Here is a 24,739-nt window from a genome sequence, read left to right as displayed (position 1 = left end):
GGTTGATGTAAATGTTTATAATGGACCAATACTTACTTGCCTTTGTATCAGGTAAATCCAGCATACAAGTACTCTGCACTTACGCAATCATGACTGTAACCCTAGGCACAATTTCAATCTCCATCTGCATCAACAGAATCTTGAACATAAACTTGTGGAATATAAACAAAAACTTTGAAAGCGTAAATGAAAACTCTGGCAGCGCATTCGCAAACCATGATTAACAAAAAGGAAGCTTAGAAAACTGTTAATAAAGAATGCTGTTAATTCGAAGACCGTGTGAAATTCATGTCACTGAGTTCAGTTTCAGTGTTCTTCTTTCTCACTGTATATTTTTGTTAATTTTTTTTCTTGAAAAGTTACATTCAATACTTTTGGCACAAATTTAATTCCAAACTTTTCTCATCCTGTGCACGCCTATAACTTTATCTCAAAGTTCCTTAGTTAGCATGCTCTTTGGTCTTCATTTTCAGAGTTTACTTCAGATTCACAGTCTGACCAATGGCACTTGGGGATCTTTTATCCAGAAAAGGTGAACCTTTTTTAAATGATTCACTGGTAACAGCCAATTTTAAGCCAAGTGTGTCTTTGTTATGTCTTTCATCTGTATAAACTTGGAGCTTCCACGGCACACCAGTTGAATACTTATGAAAAATAAAAATTTTCACCTTTTATTTTTTTTTTCTAAAGATAATGCTGACAAATAATGTATTTGGACTTTGAAAACACACACAAACACACACAAAATCAAATGACTGCATTTACTGTGTTGAATACATTTTAGATTTACTGACGAACAAAACAGCAAATTTTAATTAAAATTTTTACATTTTCGTAAAATTTCAATGTTTCTCTATCAAACAGAGATAAAATCTTTTAAAGAGACAAGTTCTGCTGGTGGCACTTCCAGTCTACAGTATATTTCAGCAACTTGTCATTTCAAAATAACAAATTAGCAAGAAAAAAAGAATCTCTGGCTTTCTTCAATACTGCTTTGTATGAAACAAAGCGTGTGTGTGTGTGTGTGTGTGTGTGTGTGTGTGTGTGTGTGTGTGTGTCCATTTCTCCTGTCTGGGCAGAGAGGTTTAATCTTAATGGCAGAATCAGTCTCAACTTTCTCCTAGTAGTCTCAGACAAACACTTGGTTGAGGGAAGAAGGATGAATTTGTCGACTCTGGAGTAGACGCTGCACCGTAGCACTCCGACCCTGAGTCTGCTTCCACATCACCAGGGCTGCCAGCACCTGACTGTGACTGCTGTGTGGATGATCTGCACGGCAGCGGGTGATCTCTACCGATGTCAAACCCAAGTCCAGCAGCACCATCTCCCACTCCAAGCCGAGCCGAGCCGCAAGCCTATTCAGCTGCTGATCAGATGGAACCATTTGAAGAATGTCTTTAGGAATGGCCCACTGAGCTAAACAGAGAGAGAACATTATTTTACCTACATCCTCAAACTGTATGTCTAGTTTTAAACATTTAAATCTAATGCAAAATTATATTAATTTCAACATTTAATTTCAACTGAGCCAATACCACTACAAACTTTTTTTGAATAAGAAAAAAAAAGCGAACCAATATAATACAAAAAATTAAAATAGAGAAAATGGACACCTCTGCAAACTTCTAACTAACTACCACTGAATTGAAGTCACAATAAAATTCTCAAATTTACAGTGGCCTCACTGCAGTGCTGATGCCATTTCTGAGCAGTACCGCATGTATTCTTCTTTTGCTCAAAACAAGTTAGATATCGGACTGGCATCCTGTCAAGGGTGTACCCCGCCTTGTGCTCGATGCTCCCTGGGATAGGTTCCAGGTTCCCCGCGACCCTGAAAAAGGATAAAGCAGTATAGAAGACGGATGGATGGATGGATGGATGGAAGTTAGATATTATTTTTGTTTGAACATCAGAGGTTGAAAAAAAAAAAGAAAAAGTTCACATCCCCAGTTTGTTTTGAGAGAACCGTAGTTGGAGCGTTTTACATACACCATGACGTGAAGCTACATCTACTCCAAGCAGAAAAACAAGGCTGCAAGTATTCACTGAGCAGAGAGAAAGAAAGGCAAAATCAATCCTCATCGAAAGAAACTAAAGCACAAATCCTGATTCACACTAACAGATTAGAAACTAAGAAAGACGTGCAAAGGCAGAATCTAAAATTATAATTATTGGAAATCAAAAGATAAGATTATAAAGGTGAGCAAATTATTTATCAGAAATGTGTGTGTATTAGAGAGAAAAAGACAAGAGAGATTACCGTGGCAATCAAAGAAGAAAAAAAATAGAAAAGGAGGCAAGGCAAGGGTTTGTGATATACACCTTCCTCAGTCAGAGGTTATAAAGAGTAACACTGTAGAGGTGTGTAAATTACAGAAGGCGATGTCCGATGCAGAAATTTGCTCTGGCCCCATCCTAACGTGACAATGTAGCTTACAGCAGGTTATGGTCGCTGAACTGCTGGATGTCCAAGGGGTGCTCCGAAAACAATGTAGGCTTTATAGATAATTGGAGTAGTTTTGAGGGCAAGGCTGGCCTATTATGGCAGGACAGTATCCATCAGAGAGAGATACTTTGTATATATTGTAACCTTAGTTTTGACAAGTATAGGTCAAAGGTCAAAAAGATATACATCCTAACTCTCTATGTCTAGATCAAAGGTCAAGATCATAAAAATATTAATAGTTATGCTAAATCTGGATCACATCCATTTGTTACCATACATGGTGCGGCGATGTGTTTTCCACCCCACACACGCTGCACACATGTTCTTTCTAACACTCTGTGGTAGGTCATAAAAATATATATATAGTTATGTTAAATCTGGTTCACATCCATTCGTTACTATACATGGTGCGGCCATGTGTTTTCCACCCCACACACGTTGCACACATGGTCTATCTAACACTCTTTGGTAGGTCATAAAAATATATACAGTTAGTTCTCGGCCCCTGGACACACAATCTTTTCCTTTCACGTAGAATATGAAGCACTATGAGTCAGGCCTAGGTCAAAGTCAACACTGTAAAACCCAGTTCAGATGCATTCCCGCGCACACACACAACCCACATACGTTGCACACATGGTCCTTCTAACACTCTGTGGTAGGTCATAAAAATATATATAGTTATGTTAAATCTGGTTCACATCCATTCATTACCATACATGGTACGGCCATGTGTTTTCCACCCACACAAGTTGCACACACGTTCTTTCTTTTCACATAGAATATGAAACTCTCTGTGGTAGGTCATAAAAATATATATAGTTATGTTAAATCTGGTTCACATCCATTCGTGACAGAAACGTTACCATACATGGTACGGCCATGTGTATCCCACATCCAAACAAAAATATGACACACACACACACACACACACACACACACACACACACACACACACACGTATGGACAAACGCATGCATACGAACCTGCTTATAAAAGTCGAGCATCCCTCTAGGATTTATAATCCTCTGTACTTAGAACAACGTGTGCAATCTTACAACATGGCTGATGTTTGTCCTAACGCGTTGAAAAAAGCTCACCCTTTTTTGGGAAGAATAGAAAAAATGTTAGAACATGAAAAGATTCAATATTGGATAATGTCAAACGGATGTACATCCGGGTTTATTTTCGATGCAGAAAAAGGAACCGTTTTGCTTTTCAAGTTCTCGGTCCCGGGACACATCCACTGGAGCCGTGCTACAGAGAACGTAACTTTTAACAAAGGTGACTGGAAAAAGTTCAGAAAATGGTGCAAGGATTTTGACTACATTGTTAGAATGGACTTCTTTTCCCCGGATGCGTACAGACGTAAATGGAACAGTACATGTAACAGTACAGTAAATGGAACATCTCTTCAATGCAAATACTGTATCAGAGCAACAAATTTCTCCAAGAACCAAGTTTCACTGCACTGTGCTGCTGTATTAACCGGTGACAACGCCCCTGATAACAAAGAGAATTGTGAAGTGCGGTATGACCGAACCAGCTAGCACGATCTGCAATGCTACTTCTGGCAAATCGATGAATTATTCCAAAAAACTGGAAGAGACAAAGAAATTATGCAAATAAAAGTAAGGCTAGAAGATGTCTTATTCTGAGATAATCAATATACTATTCTTGATCAGAAACTCCACCTCCCCCCAAGACTCCTCCCCACACGCTATATCAATGAGTCTGAATACATATCGAGTCAAAGTATTCTGAACGTCAACCAGCAATATGTCTTGTGAATTCAACCCCGTTTTCTACAACTCTGATGCAACCCTGTATGCTGATGATGATGATGATGTGACCAGTTCGGGTTTTGAAGACGGTGAAAACCTAGGAAAAAGAAATCTGACCTATCTGACAACGAACGATGAAGCCGACGGGTGTATAACCAACACTGTGCTAACCATCATACGTGCTGTTACGGGGGAACTGCTGGACAGAGTTATCCAACAAGATCTGAAGGACAACTGTCCTCCTTTTTGTACACTCTGGATTTTGTGGGATCTGGCAACCTGAAGTGTCACTGAGGAAGCAGCACCCTTCAAGCTAACGCTATTACATTAATTTACATTAATTTCTTCTAATCTCTATACTTTAAAATTATTTACCTTACGTTATACAAATATAACTGACACCACATTAAATAAAACAATCGTAACATTGCGCTGTCGCAAATTTGATCTGTATTCTGTTTTGTTTTTTTACAAAACATCCGCGACTAGCTTGTAGCCTGTAGCCCGCTAGCATCACCTACCGCTAGCCTTGTTTACGTTTCACATTTCTCACTTACCGCTGTTCTGTTTTTAAAAAACAAACAAACAAGCAAACAAACAAATATGTCTGCTGTCTCTCCGGTTTTGAGTGCAGATGAGGACTCGCTTGAGCTTCACATGGTGCGGCTGGAACTGGAGGATGTGGAGAAGCAGATCCGCGGCCTACTCGACAAGCAGGCCCAGCTGCTGGAGCGACAAACTGCGCTGGAGACATCTTGTGCCTCTGCACACATATCCAAGGTAAGCACACAGCGTGGTATTTCCACTCCCAGCCCCTCTACGCCGTGTGTTTCTCTGTGCAGGGACCGTGCACCTAGGACTTTCCCCAGCCGTGGTCTCCGTCACGCCGGCGCCAACACACCTCGGGCCTTGGGTGAACCAGCGGCGAAAGGCGCGGGCTGGACCTTCTCCACCTCCGGTGTTCGAGATTCCAACCAGGAACCGCTTCGCCCCTCTCCGCCAGACCAGACCCAACACTGTGATCGTCGGGGACTCCATTGTGCGGAACGTCCGTGTAGCCTCATCTAAAGGTAAGGTGCGCACACACTGTTTTTCTGGTGCTTGTGTCCTTGATGTCGCTGCGCAGGTATCCGGGATCCTGAAGAAGGACGAGCGCATTGGAGCGGTTGTGTTGCACGCGGGGACGAACGACACCAGGCTGCGGCAGACGGAGGTTCTGAAGAGGGACTTCTCCAGCCTGATCGAGACGGTACGAGGCAGATCACCTACCGCGAAGATCATCGTCTCTGGACCTCTTCCCACATACAGACGTGGAGCAGAAAAGTTCAGTAGACTTCTAGCATTAAATGATTGGTTAGTCTCTTGGTGTAATGAGCAGAATCTGGTGTTTGTCAATAACTGGAATCTGTTCTGGGAGCGTCCTAGGTTGTTTCGTCCTGATGGCCTGCACCCCAGCACCCTTGGAGCGGAACTGCTTTCAGACAACATTTCCAAGGCGCTACACTCCAAGTGACTGCCTACCGTAAGTACATCTTCCAATAATAACATTCAGTATAATCAATGTTCAACTAAAAATCCAGCAAAGGTAATACATACTATAGAGACTGTGTCTGTTCCCCGAGCTATTCAAATATATAGAAAATCTCGGAAAGTCGATCTTCGTAACCTAATTAACATAAAATTAAATCATATTGAATGCACAGCCAGCACTTTTGATCTGAGGCTAGGACTATTAAACATTAGATCTCTTGCGTCTAAGGCTCTTATTGTTAACGACATCATTACTGATCAGGAATGTAATTTAATGTGTTTAACGGAAACTTGGATTAAACCAAACGAGTACATAGCATTAAATGAAGCCAGTCCTCCTGGATACAGTTATGTACATCAGCTTCGTTCAACTGGTAGAGGAGGAGGTGTTGGACTCATCCATAGTCAAAATCTAGTCGTCACACAAAAACCTAAGCATAAATTTAATTCTTTTGAAATTCTTTATACCAGTATAAGTTATGTAGCCACAAAAAATAAGTCAATTCCTCTAATTATTATTTACAGACCCCCAGGGCCATATACTGAATTTCTTAGTGAATTTGCAGACTTTGTCTCAAACCTGGTTGTGTCTGTAGACAAAGCATTAATCGTCGGAGACTTTAATATTCATTTTGACAACCTGGAAGACCCTCTGAGAACAGCGGTTGTGTCCATCTTAGATTCAGTAGGGATTAATCAGAACGTAATCGGGCCTACTCATAATGGTGGTCACACTCTTGACCTCATACTAACATACGGACTAAGTATAGAAAATATTATCATTTTTCCGCAGTCTGAAGTTGTCTCAGACCATTATCTTATCTCGTTCATAATACGTATTGATCATAATATTTCCACCTCGTCTCGCTACCGCGTAAAACGTACCTACACATCAGCTACTGCACAGAGCTTCATAAATAACCTCGCAGAAACATCAATTAGATTTGGATCACCGTCAGATCACACAGAACTCGATCAGGCGACTGAAAGCTTGGAGTCAACACTCCGCTACACGCTAGATAGAGTGGCTCCACTCAAAAGGAAAATAATTAGAGAAAAAAAAATCAGCACCCTGGTATAACGATCAAACGCGAACCTTAAAACAGACAACTCGACAATTAGAACGTAAATGGCGTCAAACCAAACTGGTGATATTTCAAACAGCATGGAAGGAGAGCCTACTGAAATATAGAAATCTCTTGGCGATGCTAGAAAAATCTATTTCTCCACCTTAATAGGAGACAACAAAAACAATTCTAGATTCCTTTTCAACACAGTAGCAAAATTAACTAGGAATAAAACCACTACAGAGAGAAACACTCAATCATTACATAGCAGTGAAGATTTCATGAAATTTTTCAATGATAAGGTTGAAAATATTAGACGTGAAATACAGGCCATTAAATTAAAACCAGACAGTACTGTAACAAACCCATTACATGGCAATGTAGCGATATCAGATCAATGTTTAGAGTGTTTTGCTCCGCTTAGAGAGACCGAACTAGCTACATTAATCTCTTCAGCCAATTCATCAACTTGCATACTAGATCCCGTACCTACATGTTTGTTTAAACAGATTGGTCCAGTAGTAATTGAGCCACTTCTAAATATAATCAATTCTTCCTTAAGCAGTGGCTATGTACCTAAATCACTTAAATTAGCAGTTATTAAACCCTTGATTAAAAAACCTGATCTTGACCCGTCTCAATTGTCCAACTATAGACCAATATCAAATCTCCCCTTCATCTCTAAGATTTTAGAAAAGGTTGTAGCAAAGCAGTTATGCTCGTACTTAGATAGGAATAACATTCATGAAATATATCAGTCAGGATTTAGACCTCATCATAGCACAGAGACAGCGTTAGTTAAAGTAGTAAATGACCTTCTACTGACTTATGATCAGGGTTGTGTCTCGCTGCTTGTGTTACTCGACCTTAGTGCAGCTTTTGATACTATAGATCACACTATTCTCCTTGATAGATTAGAAAATGTTGTTGGTATTAAGGGAACAGTCCTCTCCTGGCTCAGGTCTTATCTCACCGATCGTTATCAGTTCGTAGATGTAATGGTGAATTCTCCTTGCGTACTGAGGTTACTTTTGGAGTTCCACAGGGTTCTGTTTTAGGCCCACTGCTCTTTACTTTATATATGCTACCCCTAGGTCAAATTATTCGTAAACATGGAATTAGCTTCCACTGTTATGCTGATGATACACAGTTGTATGTTTCAGCGAAGCCAGAGGACAGACAGAAGCTTAGTAAAGTTGAGGATTGTGTAAAGGACATTAGACGTTGGATGTTAATTAACTTCCTTCTGCTTAATTCTGATAAAACAGAAATACTTTTATTAGGCCCACGTGTAGCTAGAAATATTCTTTCTGATCACATGGTTACTCTGGATGGTCTTTCTGTTTCATCATGTGCAGCAGTTAAAGACCTTGGAGTGATTATTGACTCCAGCCTATCATTTGATGCTCATGTAGATAATATTACTAGGATAGCCTTCTTTCATCTCAGAAATATTTCTAAAATAAGAAACATATTGTCACTACATGATGCGGAAATACTAGTTCATGCATTCGTCACCTCTAGATTAGATTATTGTAATGCCATACTGTCTGGATGTTCCAGTAGGAATATAAATAAGCTCCAATTAGTCCAGAATGCAGCTGCTAGAGTCCTAACTAGAACTAGAAGATACGACCATATCACACCGATATTATCAATACTGCATTGGCTCCCAGTAAAATCTCGCATTAATTATAAAATACTTTTATTAACCTATAAAGCACTAAATGGTCTCGCGCCACAATATCTAAGCGACCTTTTGTTTTATATGATCCACCACGCCTACTTAGATCAAAAGATGCAGGCTATCTGACGGTACCTCGAATAGTGAAGGCTACAGCAGGGGGAAGAGCTTTCTCTTATAGGGCCCCACAGTTATGGAACAGTCTTCCTATTAGTGTTCGGGACTCAGACACAGTCTCAGTGTTTAAGTCTAAGCTTAAAACGTATTTGTTTACTCAAGCCTACCCTGACTAGATTCTGTTCTACTTTCTCCCTCTCTCCTTTCGCCGAGCCCCACACGAATTTATGGAGATACTAGAGATCCAGATCCTTTCTGCCTCTGGATGGAGCTCAAATCTTCTTTAATTCCAGACTGCTGGGACTACGGCTGCTCCTAACGCCATACAGACTTCATATAAATCCATAATGAACTTTTTCACACTATCTGTTGTTACCCAGATGAGGACGGGTTCCCTTCTGAGTCGGGTTCCTCTCAAGGTTTCTTCCTCTTAAAACATCTTAGGGAGTTTTTCCTTGCCACCGTCGCCACTCAGTGGCTTGCTCAGTTGGGATAAATTCACACCTTTAATATCTGTATACCGTGTTGATATTTCTGTAAAGCTGCTTTGAGACAATGTCTATTGTAAAAAGCGCTATACAAATACAATTGAATTGAATTGAATTGAACTGTCATGGCTGCACGATCGATCACCCGAGTCAACTCCAAACACGCGTGTTTGTTCGATCCTGAAGAGTACTATCTACACCTAAACACCTACAGATTGCTGAAAAAACTGTTTAAACCGTGGTTCAAATACACATTGGCAAGAGGTCTGAAACTGTGTGGAATCAAACACACTCCTTCCCTGGAAAAAATTCAAGGCATTGCTGAAGCCACCGTGTGTGAATGGCGAGACGAGCCTCACATCAAAACCGTGCTGAACGAGGTCAAGGAGAAAACAAAAGACGTTTTCAACGAGCAAGTGTGCGAAGACGTCGTAGATTACTGGAACTTTCACTCATCTCTGGAACCTGCTGAACCGTCACATACATGGGAAAGTTCAAAACAAGCCACGTCTATTCTGACTGCGAGAAAAGTCTGAAGCCGATTAAAACAAAAATGCTGAAGACATTCGTAAATAGCGTGTGTCCTTAACACATAGGTATGTAACAAGTTTTTATATGTATCGCTGAAACATTTGAATGTAAAACTAAACATGTATCTAAACCTGCGTGTGTTTAGAAAGGAAAATGTTACTTTGATTGAATATGTAATACCTTACTCACGTGTTTTGAGATAAATGCTTAATCTACACTGGTGTTTGATCATTCTTGCCTTGACACTCGAAATGACTGAACGATTGATGAAGAATATATATTATACACCGTCAGAACCTGGTTCGTACGGTGGTGTTGAGAGTTTGCAAAGAGCTGTTGTTGAGAAAATAGGTAAAAGAGCTAATGATACTAAAATAAAAAACTGGTTAGCAGAGCAGGATGCATACAGTCTACATAAACCAGTATCTACAAAGTTTAAAAGAAACAAGGTTTTTGTGAAGAACATCGATGAACAATGGCAAGCTGATTTAGTCGATATGAGCAACTTGTCAGAGAGTAACGACAATGCGAAATTTATGATCACGTGTATAGATATTTTATCCAAATATGCCTGGGTACATGTGTTATGAAACAAGACCGGAATCGAAGTAACTAAAGCTTTTGATTCCATTCTAAATGAAGGTAGGGTCCCCAAAAAACTACAAACTGATCAAGGAAAGGAGTTTTTTTTAACAAAAATTTTCAAACATTAATGAAAAAACATGACATTATTCACTTTGCTACGGGTACAGGGCAAAAAGCATCGGTGTGTGAAAGGTTCAACAGAACGCTAAAGACCAGGATGTGGAGATATTTTACCGCTTTTAACACGAGAAAATACATCGACATAGTTCAGGATTTGATTCAAGCGTACGATCACAATTACCATTCCAGCATCAAAATGAAACCTGCCGAGGTCAACGAATCCAATTCCTTCAGAGTATTTAAAACCCTCTACGGACTGTTCACACCTAAATTAAAGAAACTAAATTTCAAGTTTAAAGTCGGTGATATCGTTAGAATTTCTCGTTTAAAAAGACAGTTTGAGAAAGGATACGAGCAAAACTTTACGGATGAATATTTTACAATCTCCGAACAGATACCGAGAGATCCCCCAGTGTATAAATTACAAGACTATGATGGTGAAAAAATTGAGGGAACATTTTATGAACCCGAGCTACAAAAGATCATTATCGGTAAGGACAAGACATTTAAAATTGAGTAAATCTTGTCTGAAAAGACCCGAAACCAGAAAAAAATCTGCCTGGTGAAATGGCTGGGTTGGCCCGATAAATTTAATTCGTGGGTTCCGGTCGAAGATGTAGTTAACATAACAAAAGGATCACCGTGAACAAAACTGAAAACTATATTCATTAAAACATGTAAGAGTCTGGATTCTTTGTGACCCTTCCAAGCAACGTGTCGTTGGATATTTACCCTAATAATAAGATTGCGCATTACACTACTACTAAATTCGCCAAACCAATCGATTTGAGCAGAATATGGGAAGTCTCGCTCGCAGAGGTTCAATATATCCAGAGTTGGTACTCGTTAACGGAGGAAGACAGTATGTGTCATATTATTCAGAGGGATGGAAAGAGAACACAAAACAGTAACTTTAATATCACTCCAGGATATTATAAAAATATCGATGAAGTGGTTAGTGAAATCAACAACAACTTAAAGAAAATGGAGCTCGGAATAGAGCTATTCTATAACCTTATGAAAAATAAAATACGCATCGTATCCCAAAAACATTTTGCGTTCAAAGCTAATGGAAAATTAGCATATAGAACCAGAAACGCCTAACCCCTCTGATATTCACGCAGGCTTTTATACGATGTATGTATATACAGACGTTATTGAGTATCAACGAGTTGGCGACAGTTTTGCTCCGTTACTGAGATGCGTACATATAACGGGTGAAAACAACAAAGTCGTCACAATTACTTATGATAAGTTGCATTACATACCTCTCACCAAGAACCACATTACCGATATAGTAATCGAAGTCAAAATGGATCAGAACAAGCCTATACCTTTTAGTTACGGGAAATTTATTGCTAAACTACACTTTAGACCCGCTAAACATTCGTTCCGTATGTAAAATGATGGATAGGGGCTACGTTCATCCGCAGACCTACGTGGATTATTATGTCCACCAGGCTGGAAATGGCCTTCCGGGGTTTCAAGGCGCCCCCACCATGTATGGGTCGGGGCTAGGAGGACTGTTCAAGGGTCTTTCTAGAATGGCGGTTCCGTTCCTCAAAAGGGGTTTTGCTATTGCAAAGCCTCATTTAAAAACGGCTGCTAAAGGGTTCGTAAGTGACGTATTCAACAACATTATGAGCAAGACACAAGCTCAGAATCAAGACGGATCGGGGCTTGCGTTGATTGCACGTAAAAAAATCTAAAAGGCTCCCAGGACGTCGACACGTGGTTCCTAATAAAAGACATATGGTTACTAAAATCAAGAACAGTGTGAAAAAGACCGAGCAGAGAGGCAACAGGCACCCTTACATCTCTCACAAGAGAAATCGGCGGAACATTTTCTAACATCATGGCGTTCTTACACAGTCTATCCTCAGAGTGTACCAAGACAGAATTGGATATTTTCACATTACCTTTTACCCAAAAGAGTATCGAAAAGTACACTTATGTCGAAATACCTCCACTTTCCGCTCTTACGGACAATGGGCCCCTGGAGTTCTACGTGGCTGGAAACGGGGAGGATTACCTCGACTTGAACAACACTTTTTTATATCTGACCTGTAAAATCGTGAACCCCGACGGTTCCAATATAGCTAACGATGCAAAGGTTGGGGTCGTTAACTACCCCGTAGCCTCACTTTTTTCACAAGTGGATGTCATGCTCGAGGATCGTCTTATTTCTCAATCTAGCAGTACATACCCATACCGTGCTACCTTTGAAAGTCTTATCAACTATGGAAAAGATACACTGGAAACACAATTTTGCACCGGGCTATTCTACAAAGACACAGCGGGGCATATGGACACCACAGACCCGGACGGACGAAACAAAGATCTCAAAAAAAGGGCCAGTTTCAGTGCTGAAAGCAACACCTTCGACCTGATTGGACACATTCACTCGGACATATTTTTTCAGGATAAACTTTTACTGAACGGGATCGATTTGAGGATTAAAATGGTTCGCAGCAAAGCTGAATTCTGTTTGATGAAGGAAGGAAATACAAATTTCAATCTGAAAATACTCAACGCTTCTCTTTTTGTGAAGAAAGTAACCGTCTCACCGTCTGTAAAAATCGGTCACGGACAAGCACTTCTCACTGCCACAGCCAAGTATCCGATCGAAAGAGTCTGTTTGAAGACCTTCAGTCTAGCTGCAGGGAGCCGCATTTGTTCACAAGAGAACCTTTTCCTCGGTCCTTTACCTAAAACCATTATCTTTGGGATGGTAGACAACGATGCCTTCAGCGGGTCGTACAATAAAAACCCTTTTAATTTTAAACATTACGGTGCAGAGTTTATGGCGCTGTACGTAGATGGTACGCAATATCCTGCAAAGCCGTTTCAGCCTGTTTTTCAGTCCGGTAACGTGGTCCGTGAATTCCATTCTTTAATTTTAGCATCAGGAAAGCAGCTGAAAGATCAGGCACTGTCGATAAACAGAGAAGAGTACCTGAACGGATATACTTTATTCGCTTTCAACCTGAATCCCGATGATGACTGTGGGCAACATTTGTCATTAATAAAATCGGGCAATATGCGATTGGAACTCAGATTTCGTCAACCACTTCCGATCACGGTGAATCTAATCGTGTACGCCAGTTTTGACAGCATTCTAGAAATAAACAATCGAAGAAACGTGCTCATCGATTACCAGTAACTCATGGATACCAGAGAACTAACGGAGGTTATGAGAAGTTGTCCCGAAATAGATAAAATATTCCATGGCGTGATGGCCTGTGACGAGCTACCTACAAGTACTCTGAGAAAGTTTCCAGCTTTATTCATCGTAAACACACATCCGAGACACATGCCGGGTGAGCACTGGCTAGCGTTATGCCTTAATGACGAAAACACAGGAGAATTTTTTGACTCGTACGGAAACCCTCCAGACTACGAACTCTTTCCTCGATCGATTCGTTATTTTTTGACAAAGAACTGCTGCAAAATAAAATATAACCCTGTACAAGTTCAAAACTTTATGTCGGTTTGCTGCGGGCAACACTGTGTTTTTTCTGTGTCACAAAGCTAAAGGTTATTCATTTAACCGTATTATGTCTATGTACAGCAAAGATTTAATTAGAAATGATAACACTGTTGTGTCATTCGTTAAAAAAATGTATCCTAGAGTAAATAAAAAGCATTCAAGTACATGTGTACAATGTGTTAACTCTCTAGATATGTTTCATGAGATATCTTTAGATCTTTTTATGTCAGATATTTTGCGTCGAACACCGCCATTAGGTATTGCTGAAAAGGGTATATTTAGGTTGGCTACTGTCTGTAAGAACTCTTTCCAACCTAAAGGCCTCCGTTCGTCGGATACTCGATGAGAGGCCGTGAGATTTTTAAGCAAATCCACCATGTGAGATCCTTTGATAGTGTTTCCTTTAAAAATAAATTCACCGCTATCGTTCCACGCAGCCCCGGCTTTTAAAAGTTTTTCCATAACGTACGAAGTGTTTCTTTTGTTTCTAGCAGAAATGTTAGCGAGGACCTCTTGCACGATCTCGTCTTTGGGAGGTTCGGTCACCGCTGCTTCCATTTTGCTTTCCGATATTTTAGGTAGAGACAGGGTCAATTGAGCGGTTTCCTGCTCTCCTATTTTAACCAAGTTTAAAAAATTTTGCAGCACAGACGCGTAGAGTTTCACCTTATCGTATTCGTTCAGATCAGTCCTTGATAAAATACCACGTATTGCATCGTCCAAGTTGTTTTCAACAGTCTTTGTTATGGTTTCCTTCTCCGCGGCGATGTTTCTAAGTTTATTGATCTGATGTTGAGGGACTAAATACATTTACTTTAAAGTTTTTTCTTCTTCTTCGGAACATACACAACCGGCTTCTCCCCCGGAAACAACCCTGAACGGAGACGAAGTTCTTCTGGCGTTTGTGCTTTCAGGTCAACAAATAAATACCCGTAAGGTCTAGAGACGGCATCGAGAAAGCATTCTAAAAAATACTTCCTGTTACCCGGATACATTTGACGAGCCAGTATGCTGATCTGTAATTTATCTCTAGGGTTTTTAAAAAGAACCATGTAGTTGGTGTTCAGGTTGATTGTTCTACTGGTCTTTCCTTGAAAAAACAAGTTTTGAACGAGGTAGATGACGCTCAGATTTCTGTGGTGGGTGTATTTTGTAAAAGCCTTTTCTACTTGGTCATTTTTACTGGCGGATTCCATCAAGTCATCGATTACCAACAAGTTTTTTTTATTTGGAGGAAATAGTTCGTCATCACACAAAGAATCAGGGATTCCTTGAAGAAAATTTATTTTTATTCTGGTCAATAATTCATCATATAGAGGCTGCCAACACGTATAACACCAGACAATGTTTTCCGGAACAACCGACATTGCCTCTTTACAGTTTTCCAACAACATTTTGATAAAAAAAGATTTTCCACTATTACTCGGTCCACATACGATACATGAAAAGGGAAGTTGCATCCTAGCGTCAAAAGCAGTCACGTTCATATTTTCCTTTACAAAACACATCAACAGAAACTATATACACATATATACAATAATAGTCTTAATATCCATAAGGGAGAGTTGTAAAATCAGAATATAAAACACGCTTATCGTACACAACCCTGAACCTTTTCAACTGTGACTTGTTTCTCAAATGAAACCCCTTTTTATCTCTCATGATTTGGTTATGCGTGGTTACAAGATGACCTGTATGATCCGGATTTTTCACTCGCTCGTCCACCAGTTCTGTTAGTGATTTCAAATTGACAATTTCAGAATTGATACAATTTAAAGTAATGCCTTTAGCTTTCATGGTTGTTTTTCCTTTCATGGTTTTGTAACCGTAGGTTTTAGGACCTGCGCTTACAAATTCCACGATTTGATCGCCATCATCGAGTTCGCTGGTAAGACCACCCAAGTAATCGCTTAAGGGCGGCATCCAGTCACCTTCCTTACTTTTAAAAATGACGCTATCGGTGTCTGCGTACAAACAACGCTGATCCAATCGATCCATCAAATTGTACAGCTCAAGTCTAGCGTACGCTGTAGTGAAAATGCCAATGAATACATTAGCGTTTACTGTTTAATCAATCTCTCGTCTGCGTAACGCCACTGTACCATCGCCACCTCCTCATTCAAAAAAGAGAACTGACTCACATTATAAATATCGGAGAACATGAACTGTAAAAACTCGGCAGGATCGTGAATTAAGGTCGTGTTTGATCTGTCTGGTCTTTGACACATCTTACCCCACAACGAATTTAGTGCGAGTTTAGCCACGGATCTTTTGGCAGGATTAACAGTGATAAATTTCAGATCCAACGTAATCCCTTCGACCTCCTTATATTTGCGAATGTACTCACGTTTAGATGATTCATCATCGACCCAGGACAGATAACCTGAACTTTCCTGTTTGGTCTTGAGGAACATTTTAATATATCTCGTAAAAAGCTTATCAGACCTTTTAGGAAAGTGCCACACTTCAAAAACTTTTAGAATTTTGTAACCTTTTTCGACGGCTTTCTCAATTTCGATAGATGCCCATGTTCCGGTAAGAGCTCTCTCCTGAACCGTATGATCGCATTGTTTTAAGTGATGTTCGGCACACGTTCTACATAGAGGAAAGAGGAGTTTGCTTTTTACACAAAATGGTAGAACAGGTGCCCACAGACCCCAAGGTGGTAATACCTTTGCTCTAATGATACCAAAGTAATATTTCAGAGGTTGAAAGTCACGATGAATGATGATAGGGTGATCGATCGGGTATGTCTTTGTCTTATTTACGAATGGGTAAAGCGAGGTAAAGTCGAAATAATCGATTCTCTCACCAGGTTGAGCTACATAATGCAAGTTTAACGCGTTTGTTCGACCGCCGTAAAGAGCATCTCGAGGGTTTAAACGCTCAGTAAAGTCAAAGTCTTTTAGAAAATTTTGCACGAGATTGGCGTTTTTCTTCATTTCATTCCACTCGTGTTCCCACATCAGAGTGACTTGCAAATTGAGAGTGTCTTGCAAATTCTTAATTCTCTCCATCGATTTTTGACGGATATCTCCGAAGGTTGCGTTTGATTTGGTAAGAGGATGCGGGGTCATTGAGGGAAAACACTTTTCACAGCCGTGATAAAAACACCCAAGAAACTCCAAAACCTTACGGTTTTCACCTTCCTCACAGTAACCATCTACGTAATAGGTACCGAACCTGACGTCACCTTCGTTCAACGCGTAGCGAATGGGTAGGTTTTGCGTTTTTGAAACATATTCGAGCCATTGTATGGAAGGTGTTGAGAAAGATTTCTGAGTGGTGATGGAATTATCAAGCGGCGGGTTAGCTAAAGTGCCTTTACGCAGGAAGTTGGTTCTAAAGATTTTCATGCACACAGATGTGATCGTTATGCATTTAAAAGGATCGACCTTTGTACTATCCAGAATTTCTTGTCTGAAAGCTATACAACCCTTTCTCAAAATTTCTACATCGTTCACACAGTATTCCGCCATCTCTTTCTTGAAATCAAAGACTTTGTCAGAAACCGTTCTGCACCACTTAAAGAATTCTTCTCTATCCTTAGGCATCATGCCATCTACACCGTAAAAGTTAGGGTCAGGATACGGCCCTACGTAATCCTGATGTTCTACGGTGTTCCAGAAATGGGGAAAATAGCCTTTCTTGCTTTCCGAAAAACCCATGGCTTTTGGGATGCTACTCAATTTCATGGGTAAGAATGATAGACGTGATTTGCATCTTATTGTATGGCCTCTATATTTCAGCTCTCAGTCTTCTGTGAACTGTGGATTGTGATCCCTTCACCCCTGCCCTGTGGAGCTTGTTGGTAACACCGACTGTTATTTTTGAGTTTTTCTTGCTCTCACAATGTTTCTGTCATCGACTGCAGGTGATTTCCTGGGCTGAACCTTTCGGTGTTTGTTGCGCAGTACACCAATGGTTTGTGCAATGCCTCTGATTGATTTTTCCTGTTTTCTCAGCTTCAAAATGGCTTGCTTTTCCTTCCATAGACAACTCCCTGATCTTCATGTTGGCTTATCCTTTTTAAACGACAAATGTAGTCTTCACAGGTGAAACGGAATGCTAAAACCAAGAGTAGATGTTCAGAGCTATATATTATATAAACAATCAATCTAACAGGACACACCTGAGTAACAAGAAACACCTGTCAGTCACATGTTCCAATATTTTTGCTCACCTACAAATACTTGCTGTATGCTATGTTGTATGTCATTTAACACATCTACATGTAAATACCAGGAAATAAACGCTGAAATGTTCAACTATCTTCTCATATTCATCTTTTGATCGCAAACCCACATGTCTTCGGTCTGCAACGAAAACAAATGAAGTGGCTTTGCCGTTCCAATAGTTTAGGGGAGTACCGTATGTCTGAGTGTTTAGTTGTTGTTCTCTGTTGTGCTGCCAACTTAAAGACTTTGTTGCTATATTTGGCAGCTTTTTAGACTTCTTTAGTGTTCTATATTTTAAATCTATTCTTGAATATATTTACAGTAATATAAGCAGATTATTCGATCTGTAACAGTTTCCTTCATACCCCCCCCATAACTATTCCCTAAAACTGCTTATTTTATTCTGTTGCACTCTACACTCACCATACACTATTAGGAACACTACACCAACACTGGGTAGGGCTTCTTTTTGGTCTCAAGACCATCTGAATTCTTCATGGCATAGATTCCACAAGATGTTGGAAACATTCCTTTGAGATTCTGGTCCATGTTGACATGATGGCAACACGCAAATTCCTGCAGATTTTTCAGGTGCACTTTCATGCTGCGAATCTCCCGTTCTACCACATCCCAAAGGTGTTCTACTGATTTCAGATCCTGTGACTTTGAAGGCCCCTGAAACATTCATTGTCATGTTTACGATGACTTTTTTGCTTTGTGACATGGTGTATTATTGTGCTGGAACTAACCATTAGAAGATGGTAAATTATGGCTATGGAGGGATGCACATGGTCAGCAACAATACTCAAATAGGCAGTGGCATTCAAGCCTTGATTGATTGCTATTAATGGGCTCAAAGTGTGCCAAGAAAACATTCCCCACACCATTACACCACCTCCACCAGCCTGGACTGTTGACACAAGGCAGGTTGGGTCCATGGATTCATTCTGTTGGTGGCAAATTCTGACCCGACCATCTGTGTGCTTCAAGGTTTGATGTGTTGTGTATTCTGAGATGCCTTTCTGCTCACCGCAATTGTACAGAGTGCTTATCTGAGTTACTCTAGCCTTTATGTTATCTTGAACTAGTCTGACCATTCTCCATTAACCTCGTTCATCAACAAGACGTTTCTGCCGCTCACTGGATGTTATTTCTTTATCACATCATTCTGCGTAAACGCTAGAAACTGTTGTGTGTGAAAATCCCAGGAGATCAGCAGTTATAGAAATACTCATCATGTGGCACCAACAATCATGTCACAGTTAAAATCACTGAGATCACTTTTCCCCCCTCATTCTCTTAATTGATGTGAACATTATCTGAAGTTGCTGGCCAGTATCTGAATGATTTTATATGCATAGCCCAACTGCAACATGATTGACTAACTAGATAATTCCATGAACAGCTAAGTGTACAGGTGTTCCTAATAAAGTGTTTGGTGAGTGTAAGTGTCTTCAGAAATTCTTCCTGTAGCCTACTTTGTCATTCGAGATGCAAATGTTCATGACAAATAAATGAATATGCAAATTACTCTATGACAATCTGGATATTTGGTCAACTTTTTGAGCATGTTTTAGCTACTCCTCTGAAAAGAGTTTGCAACACTGGTTCTCTGTGTTGGAAGTAAGGATGTAAATATAATATTTCAGTTCCACACTACAGAATTCGGTTTTCTCTCAAACTTTACATGCATAGAGAACTTCTTTCTTCATAAAGGCCATTTAATGCAAATACTTTTATCCTGAAAGAACTACAGCATCGGCGACTTAGAGGAAAATTAGCCTTATGACCACAGAGCTTTTAGAGGATCCAACTTTACTTATCAAGCATTGTACTACATCTTGACATTATAAATCTCGCCCATTTCAGTAACTATTTAAAGTCCACAAAACCGCCACACAGACAGCTTTGACTGATTTATAACATTTCTCTTTGTTGGGTCTTGAAGAGTACAGTAATAAACCCCCTGCTGTGAGGAAACTCACCGGTTGTGTTGGACAGCTCTGTACCCCTTCCTCCATCCTGCTCATCTTCATCGGCTAAAAGCAGCAGTTTCTCTTTAATCCAGGGAAAGTCCTGTTCGAGGGATTGCACAAACACATTAAAAGCATTGGGGCCACGGTTTGGAAGAATACTAAGCAGCAGTAACGTCTTATTTTTGTTAGACTTCTGTGACTGAATTTCCTCCACTTGGCCCTCGGTTAAAATGTCCTCTTGATATAAGTACTGAACTATCGTCTCATCCACTACGAGCTGCTCACAGAGGTGCAGTCTCTGCGCTCGGAGAAGGTCTCTGTGCTTCGGCTCCATCAGACAGTTAATACAGCTACATGAAGGGTTTTCTACGGTGGCCGAGAAGTGCAAAACTAATCACAAATATGAAAACAAAACAAATCCAGAAACAAAACAACACATTATAAACACAACGACACATCTAACAAACAAAACAAGGCAGGAGACACAACGAAAAATCCGAAAACAAAATATTCTTCTTCTTTTTGTTTTTAATGGCAGTTGGCAAACCAACTAACGGTGCATTACCGCCACCTACCGGACTGGAGTGTGGGCAGTAGATTAGAAAACTAAATAAAGCAGAAGACACAATAAATTGGACAAAACGGAAAAAGTTGGTATATTTTGCGAATGGATTACTGACCGCTGATTGGACGACACATCTGTCGATCAAGATATACAGGCAGTACCGCAGGCTGAGGTGCATAACATCACTGTTTACATGCTGCTTGTGTTTCTTCTGAAGCGATAACCGCGTTATCCTGTAGCCGAACAACCGTCCTGGTCCACACAGCTCTGCTCTTACACCATTCCTTACTGCAATTAATGGGGAATAGTTTTTCCTTCTTCAAACTTAAAATATCCTTCTGCAAAAACCTAACACAAGCAATAAACAGGAGCAGACTGGACAGGGGAGATAAAACCCCGAGGAGGAAGACGAAACTTTAAATGGAGCTGGGGTTTTTTGCCGCATAAATACGTCCTGTAATCAACTGTAATGAGGATGTGGTAGAAAGTTGGCTTGACGTTGGACACTGGATATTCGCACATTAAGGGACCGTCTCTAAAGTTACATACGACATTGGTATACACGATTCTAACTTCAATAGCATTTGAAGAGAATGACTTAGTCACATAACCAACTGTATAGTATTCAGCAAGGTGTGAATATAATGCACACCTTTTAGATTTAAACTGTAAAATCATATCTAAACATTGTGATGTTTTTGTACCATATGGACTCAGACACAAAATATCCCATAATGTAAAGCTCAATAGCATTTGAAGGGAATGACTTACAGTCACACAACCAACTGTAAAGTTTTCTTGTAGGTCTCATCTATGATGCACACCTTTTAGATTTTTTGTTTTTATATTTAATAAAATAAACTATCAAATCATGTGTAAAATTTGCCATGTACAACCCCAAGTCCAAAAATTTGGGACACTGTAATGTAATGTAAATCAAAACAGAATGCAATGATTTGCAAATCTGATAAACCTATATGTTATTCACAATAGAACATAGAAAACATATCAGATGTTTATACTGAGGAAATGTACCGTTTTAAGTAATAAATAAGGTAATTTTGAATTCGATGGCAGCAACACATCTCAGAAAAGTTGGAACAGGACCATGTTTACCACTGTGTAGCATCCCCTGTTCTTTTAACAACAGTCTGTGTACATCTGGGAAGTTTGTCCCATTCGAGTCTGGTACAGGATTCTAGTTGCTCAACAGTCCTGGGTCTTCTTTGTTGTATTTTTCGTTCCATGATGCACCAAATGTTTTCAATTGGTGAAAGGTCTAGACTGCAGGGAGGCCAGTTCAGCAGTCCTATGGTTATTTTTGCAAGCTTACAAACTGCAGTTTTGTCATCATTCCACACAAGAGACATCATCTTTACACACAGCACAAAATTGATGTGTTTTCCCCGCCCTCTTTTGATTGACAGGATATAATCGGCCCTGATCATCGGATGATTTTTAGATAGAGATATAATGCAAGTCCTCCTCTATGTCCGGACATCTTTGTTACAAAGATTATTCCATGTGACTCTGTTTGTGTACAGCATCCCTCTTCCTCTGTTATAAATAGTGCAGGGCTTCCGGGTCCTGTTGCATCACGAGAATGTCTGCCAGTCCATCACAGGGCACAATCACATACACATACACACACTACGGACACTTTAGACACATCAATCAGCCTACCATGCATGTCTTTGGACTGGGGGACGAAACCAGAGTACCTGGGCAGCTTGAAAGTTTTTTAAGTTATTTGAACTGTAAATGGAGAGACAGAAATCCCCCAGGTGTCATTAAAATGTCTTCATTTGTGTTCCAAAGATGAACGAAAGTCTTATGTGTTTGGAACGACATAGGGGGAGTAACTGATGACAGAATTTTAATTTTTGGGTGAACTATCTCTTTATTAGGGAAGATTGGTCTTTTTTTCGTTTCAGAGTGAAATATCTGATGGGTAAGTGGCTCCGCACTCAAGACCTTCCTACCAGCTACCACATCCAACTAACATAAATATTATTATTCCTACTATCATCCATTAGGCACTGCAGAATGTTAAGGAACTGTGGAGCACTCTCTATACAAGCAACTTTAATTAATTATGTTTTACATTTTACCCAGAACACAGTTATATAGAATTAGCTGATAAAGTCAGAAGCTTCCTCCAGCTAACAAGTTCATATTTCAGTCACCTATCTGTTCCTTAGACTCTAACCTAGCTCTTAGATTAGCATCCCCATGCGGCAGGTGATTTCAGTCACACAGTGATCTACTCTATTCTCCCAACAGAAATGAATTCATTTGGGAGCCTGTGACAAAGACAAAGCCTACAATATGTCATATCAATATGAGTGGTGTTAGAGGGGTCAGAAACAATACTGAAATTGACAAATCTTGTGACTTTAAAAGAGTTGAAGATTTTAAAAAGACCAGGTAATTTTTTTAAATCTTCAACTGTTGAGTCTGTGCCCATGATAGCCTCAGATTCTGTTCTTGGCTGACAGAAATGGAACCAAATGTTTTCTCCTGCTGTTGTAGCTCATCCACCTCAAGGTGCCTCACATGCAGGTCAAATTTGTGCAATCTCTTTCTGATTGTAGAAGCATGCACTTTGACACCAAGTGTTGCAAGACTTACTAGCAGATCCTGTGATGAAATTTTGGGGTTCTTGGAGACTTCTTTTTGCATCAGATCTTGGGCTGAATTTGCTGGGACGGCCAGTCCTGAACAAATTGGCAGATGTTTTAAATCTGCGTTAGATTATTTTCCCTACAGATGAATAATGTATTGCATATAATTTGGAGATCCTTTTAAATCCACAACTTTTTTTCTGAAGGCCTTACAGAAATCTTTAGATCTTAGCATAATAACACCACACACCTCAAACACCATACACTAGATATAAGAGGGATATAAATAAGACCGGTTCCACCTGCACTCTCTAAGCAGGTTCTAATCATTGGCACCCAATCTAATAAATCCAACACCTGATTCTAATAAATGTAGGGGTGTACTTACTTTTTCCATGTGACTGTTTTTGGTTTTTTGTACATTTAAATTGTGAAAATTACTACAAAATGTAAATTTTATGTGTCATTTGATCGAGTGCATCAACTTTATTAATAAGCACTGTTTCAAAGAGGATCAGATGTTTGCTTGACCAAATATGTATGTATGTATGTATGTATGTATGTATATATATATATATATATATATATATATATATATATATATATATATATAAAGCTTTGATTGTACTTTGATTGCTACTGATTGTAGATGGGGAATTATTTAGCAGTTGCAGCTTTGCCTGGCATGCAGCATCAGATTTCAGCAAATGATGTCCACATGGTTACCATGGTTACTTCAGGGGTTCCTTCCTGGCACTCCAGTTTCCTCCCTGAGTTCAAAGACATGCATTGTAGTTTGACTGGCATTTCCAAGGCTCTAGTCCCAGCCTGGTACCCTTCCTCCTGGAAGTCTTATCTTTTCTTTTGACACTGATTTGCAAGCTTAAAGGGCTTTGGTTGGAAACACAGTTCTGGTGAATAACTGTTGGTTATACATATTACACAATACTTTATCAACATATCCAAACATTAGTAAGCTTTGTAGTTACACACATTGATTATACTTTATATTCTATAATAACAGTGGTAGTAAACTAAATATGAATAATTTGGTTACATAAGTTAAATAAAAGTAATGATAAAAAATAACAGACAAAAATAAATAAAGACATGAGCTCAGTGAACAATAAAGTAATTAAGATACATATTGGAACACATGATCATAATGTTTCCGTAGAAAGTTTTTTTTATTACAATGATTGGATATTTTTCTAAAATGTTGACAATGCTTATAATATATGTAAATGTATTCCTTTGTAACAGAATAACAGGTTCTCGGGGAGGAAAAAGACCAAACTAACTCAACTTAGCTTTTTCATACACACATGTACACACACACACACACACAGGTGAATGAATTTCACTGTTGTAGCAGAAAACATTTGAAGATGAATCATTTACATTTTTATATTAGATAGTTTAAATCGACAAGGGTAAATATTATATTTATATTTAAATATATTTACATAGTATATAAGTATATTCCGATGTATTTGCTCGGTTAAGGACGCAGCAACATCATAACAAAACTTTATCCTGCTTTCGAGCTATCGG

At 39.6% G+C, this 24,739-nt stretch overlaps 1 protein-coding gene across 2 annotated transcripts; it reads right to left on the bottom strand.

Moving 5' to 3' along the window:
* Positions 1–747: 747 nt before the first annotated feature.
* On the bottom strand, positions 748–21,137 carry LOC128634122 (death domain-containing protein CRADD-like). Of its 2 annotated transcripts, XM_053684384.1 has the most exons (3): positions 20,677–21,137; positions 20,006–20,096; positions 748–1,416 (listed from the first exon to the last, which is right to left on the bottom strand). In XM_053684384.1, exons 1-3 carry the CDS (start codon positions 20,737–20,739, stop codon positions 1,130–1,132), a joined length of 441 nt encoding a protein of 146 aa, XP_053540359.1. In that variant the 5' UTR covers positions 20,740–21,137; the 3' UTR covers positions 748–1,129. The 2 variants fall into 2 exon arrangements, with proteins under 2 accessions (XP_053540359.1, XP_053540358.1); XM_053684383.1 differs by lacking the exon at positions 20,677–21,137 and having other exon boundaries at positions 20,006–20,529.
* Positions 21,138–24,739: the final 3,602 nt, after the last annotated feature.

Source organism: Ictalurus punctatus, chromosome 12, assembly GCF_001660625.3.
Source record: "Ictalurus punctatus breed USDA103 chromosome 12, Coco_2.0, whole genome shotgun sequence".
In the NCBI taxonomy this organism is placed as follows: domain Eukaryota; kingdom Metazoa; phylum Chordata; class Actinopteri; order Siluriformes; family Ictaluridae; genus Ictalurus; species Ictalurus punctatus.
This window is presented reverse-complemented; position numbering and strand designations above follow the sequence as displayed.

Bases quoted from the DNA above. Each gene is read 5' to 3' on its own strand.
- LOC128634122 (XM_053684383.1), bottom strand. From the start codon at position 20,330: ATGGAGCCGAAGCACAGAGACCTTCTCCGAGCGCAGAGACTGCACCTC. The intron at 1,417-20,005 runs GTGAGTTTCCTC...CTCTCTGTTTAG, and splicing joins AGAGCTGTCCAACACAACCG to CTCAGTGGGCCATTCCTAAA.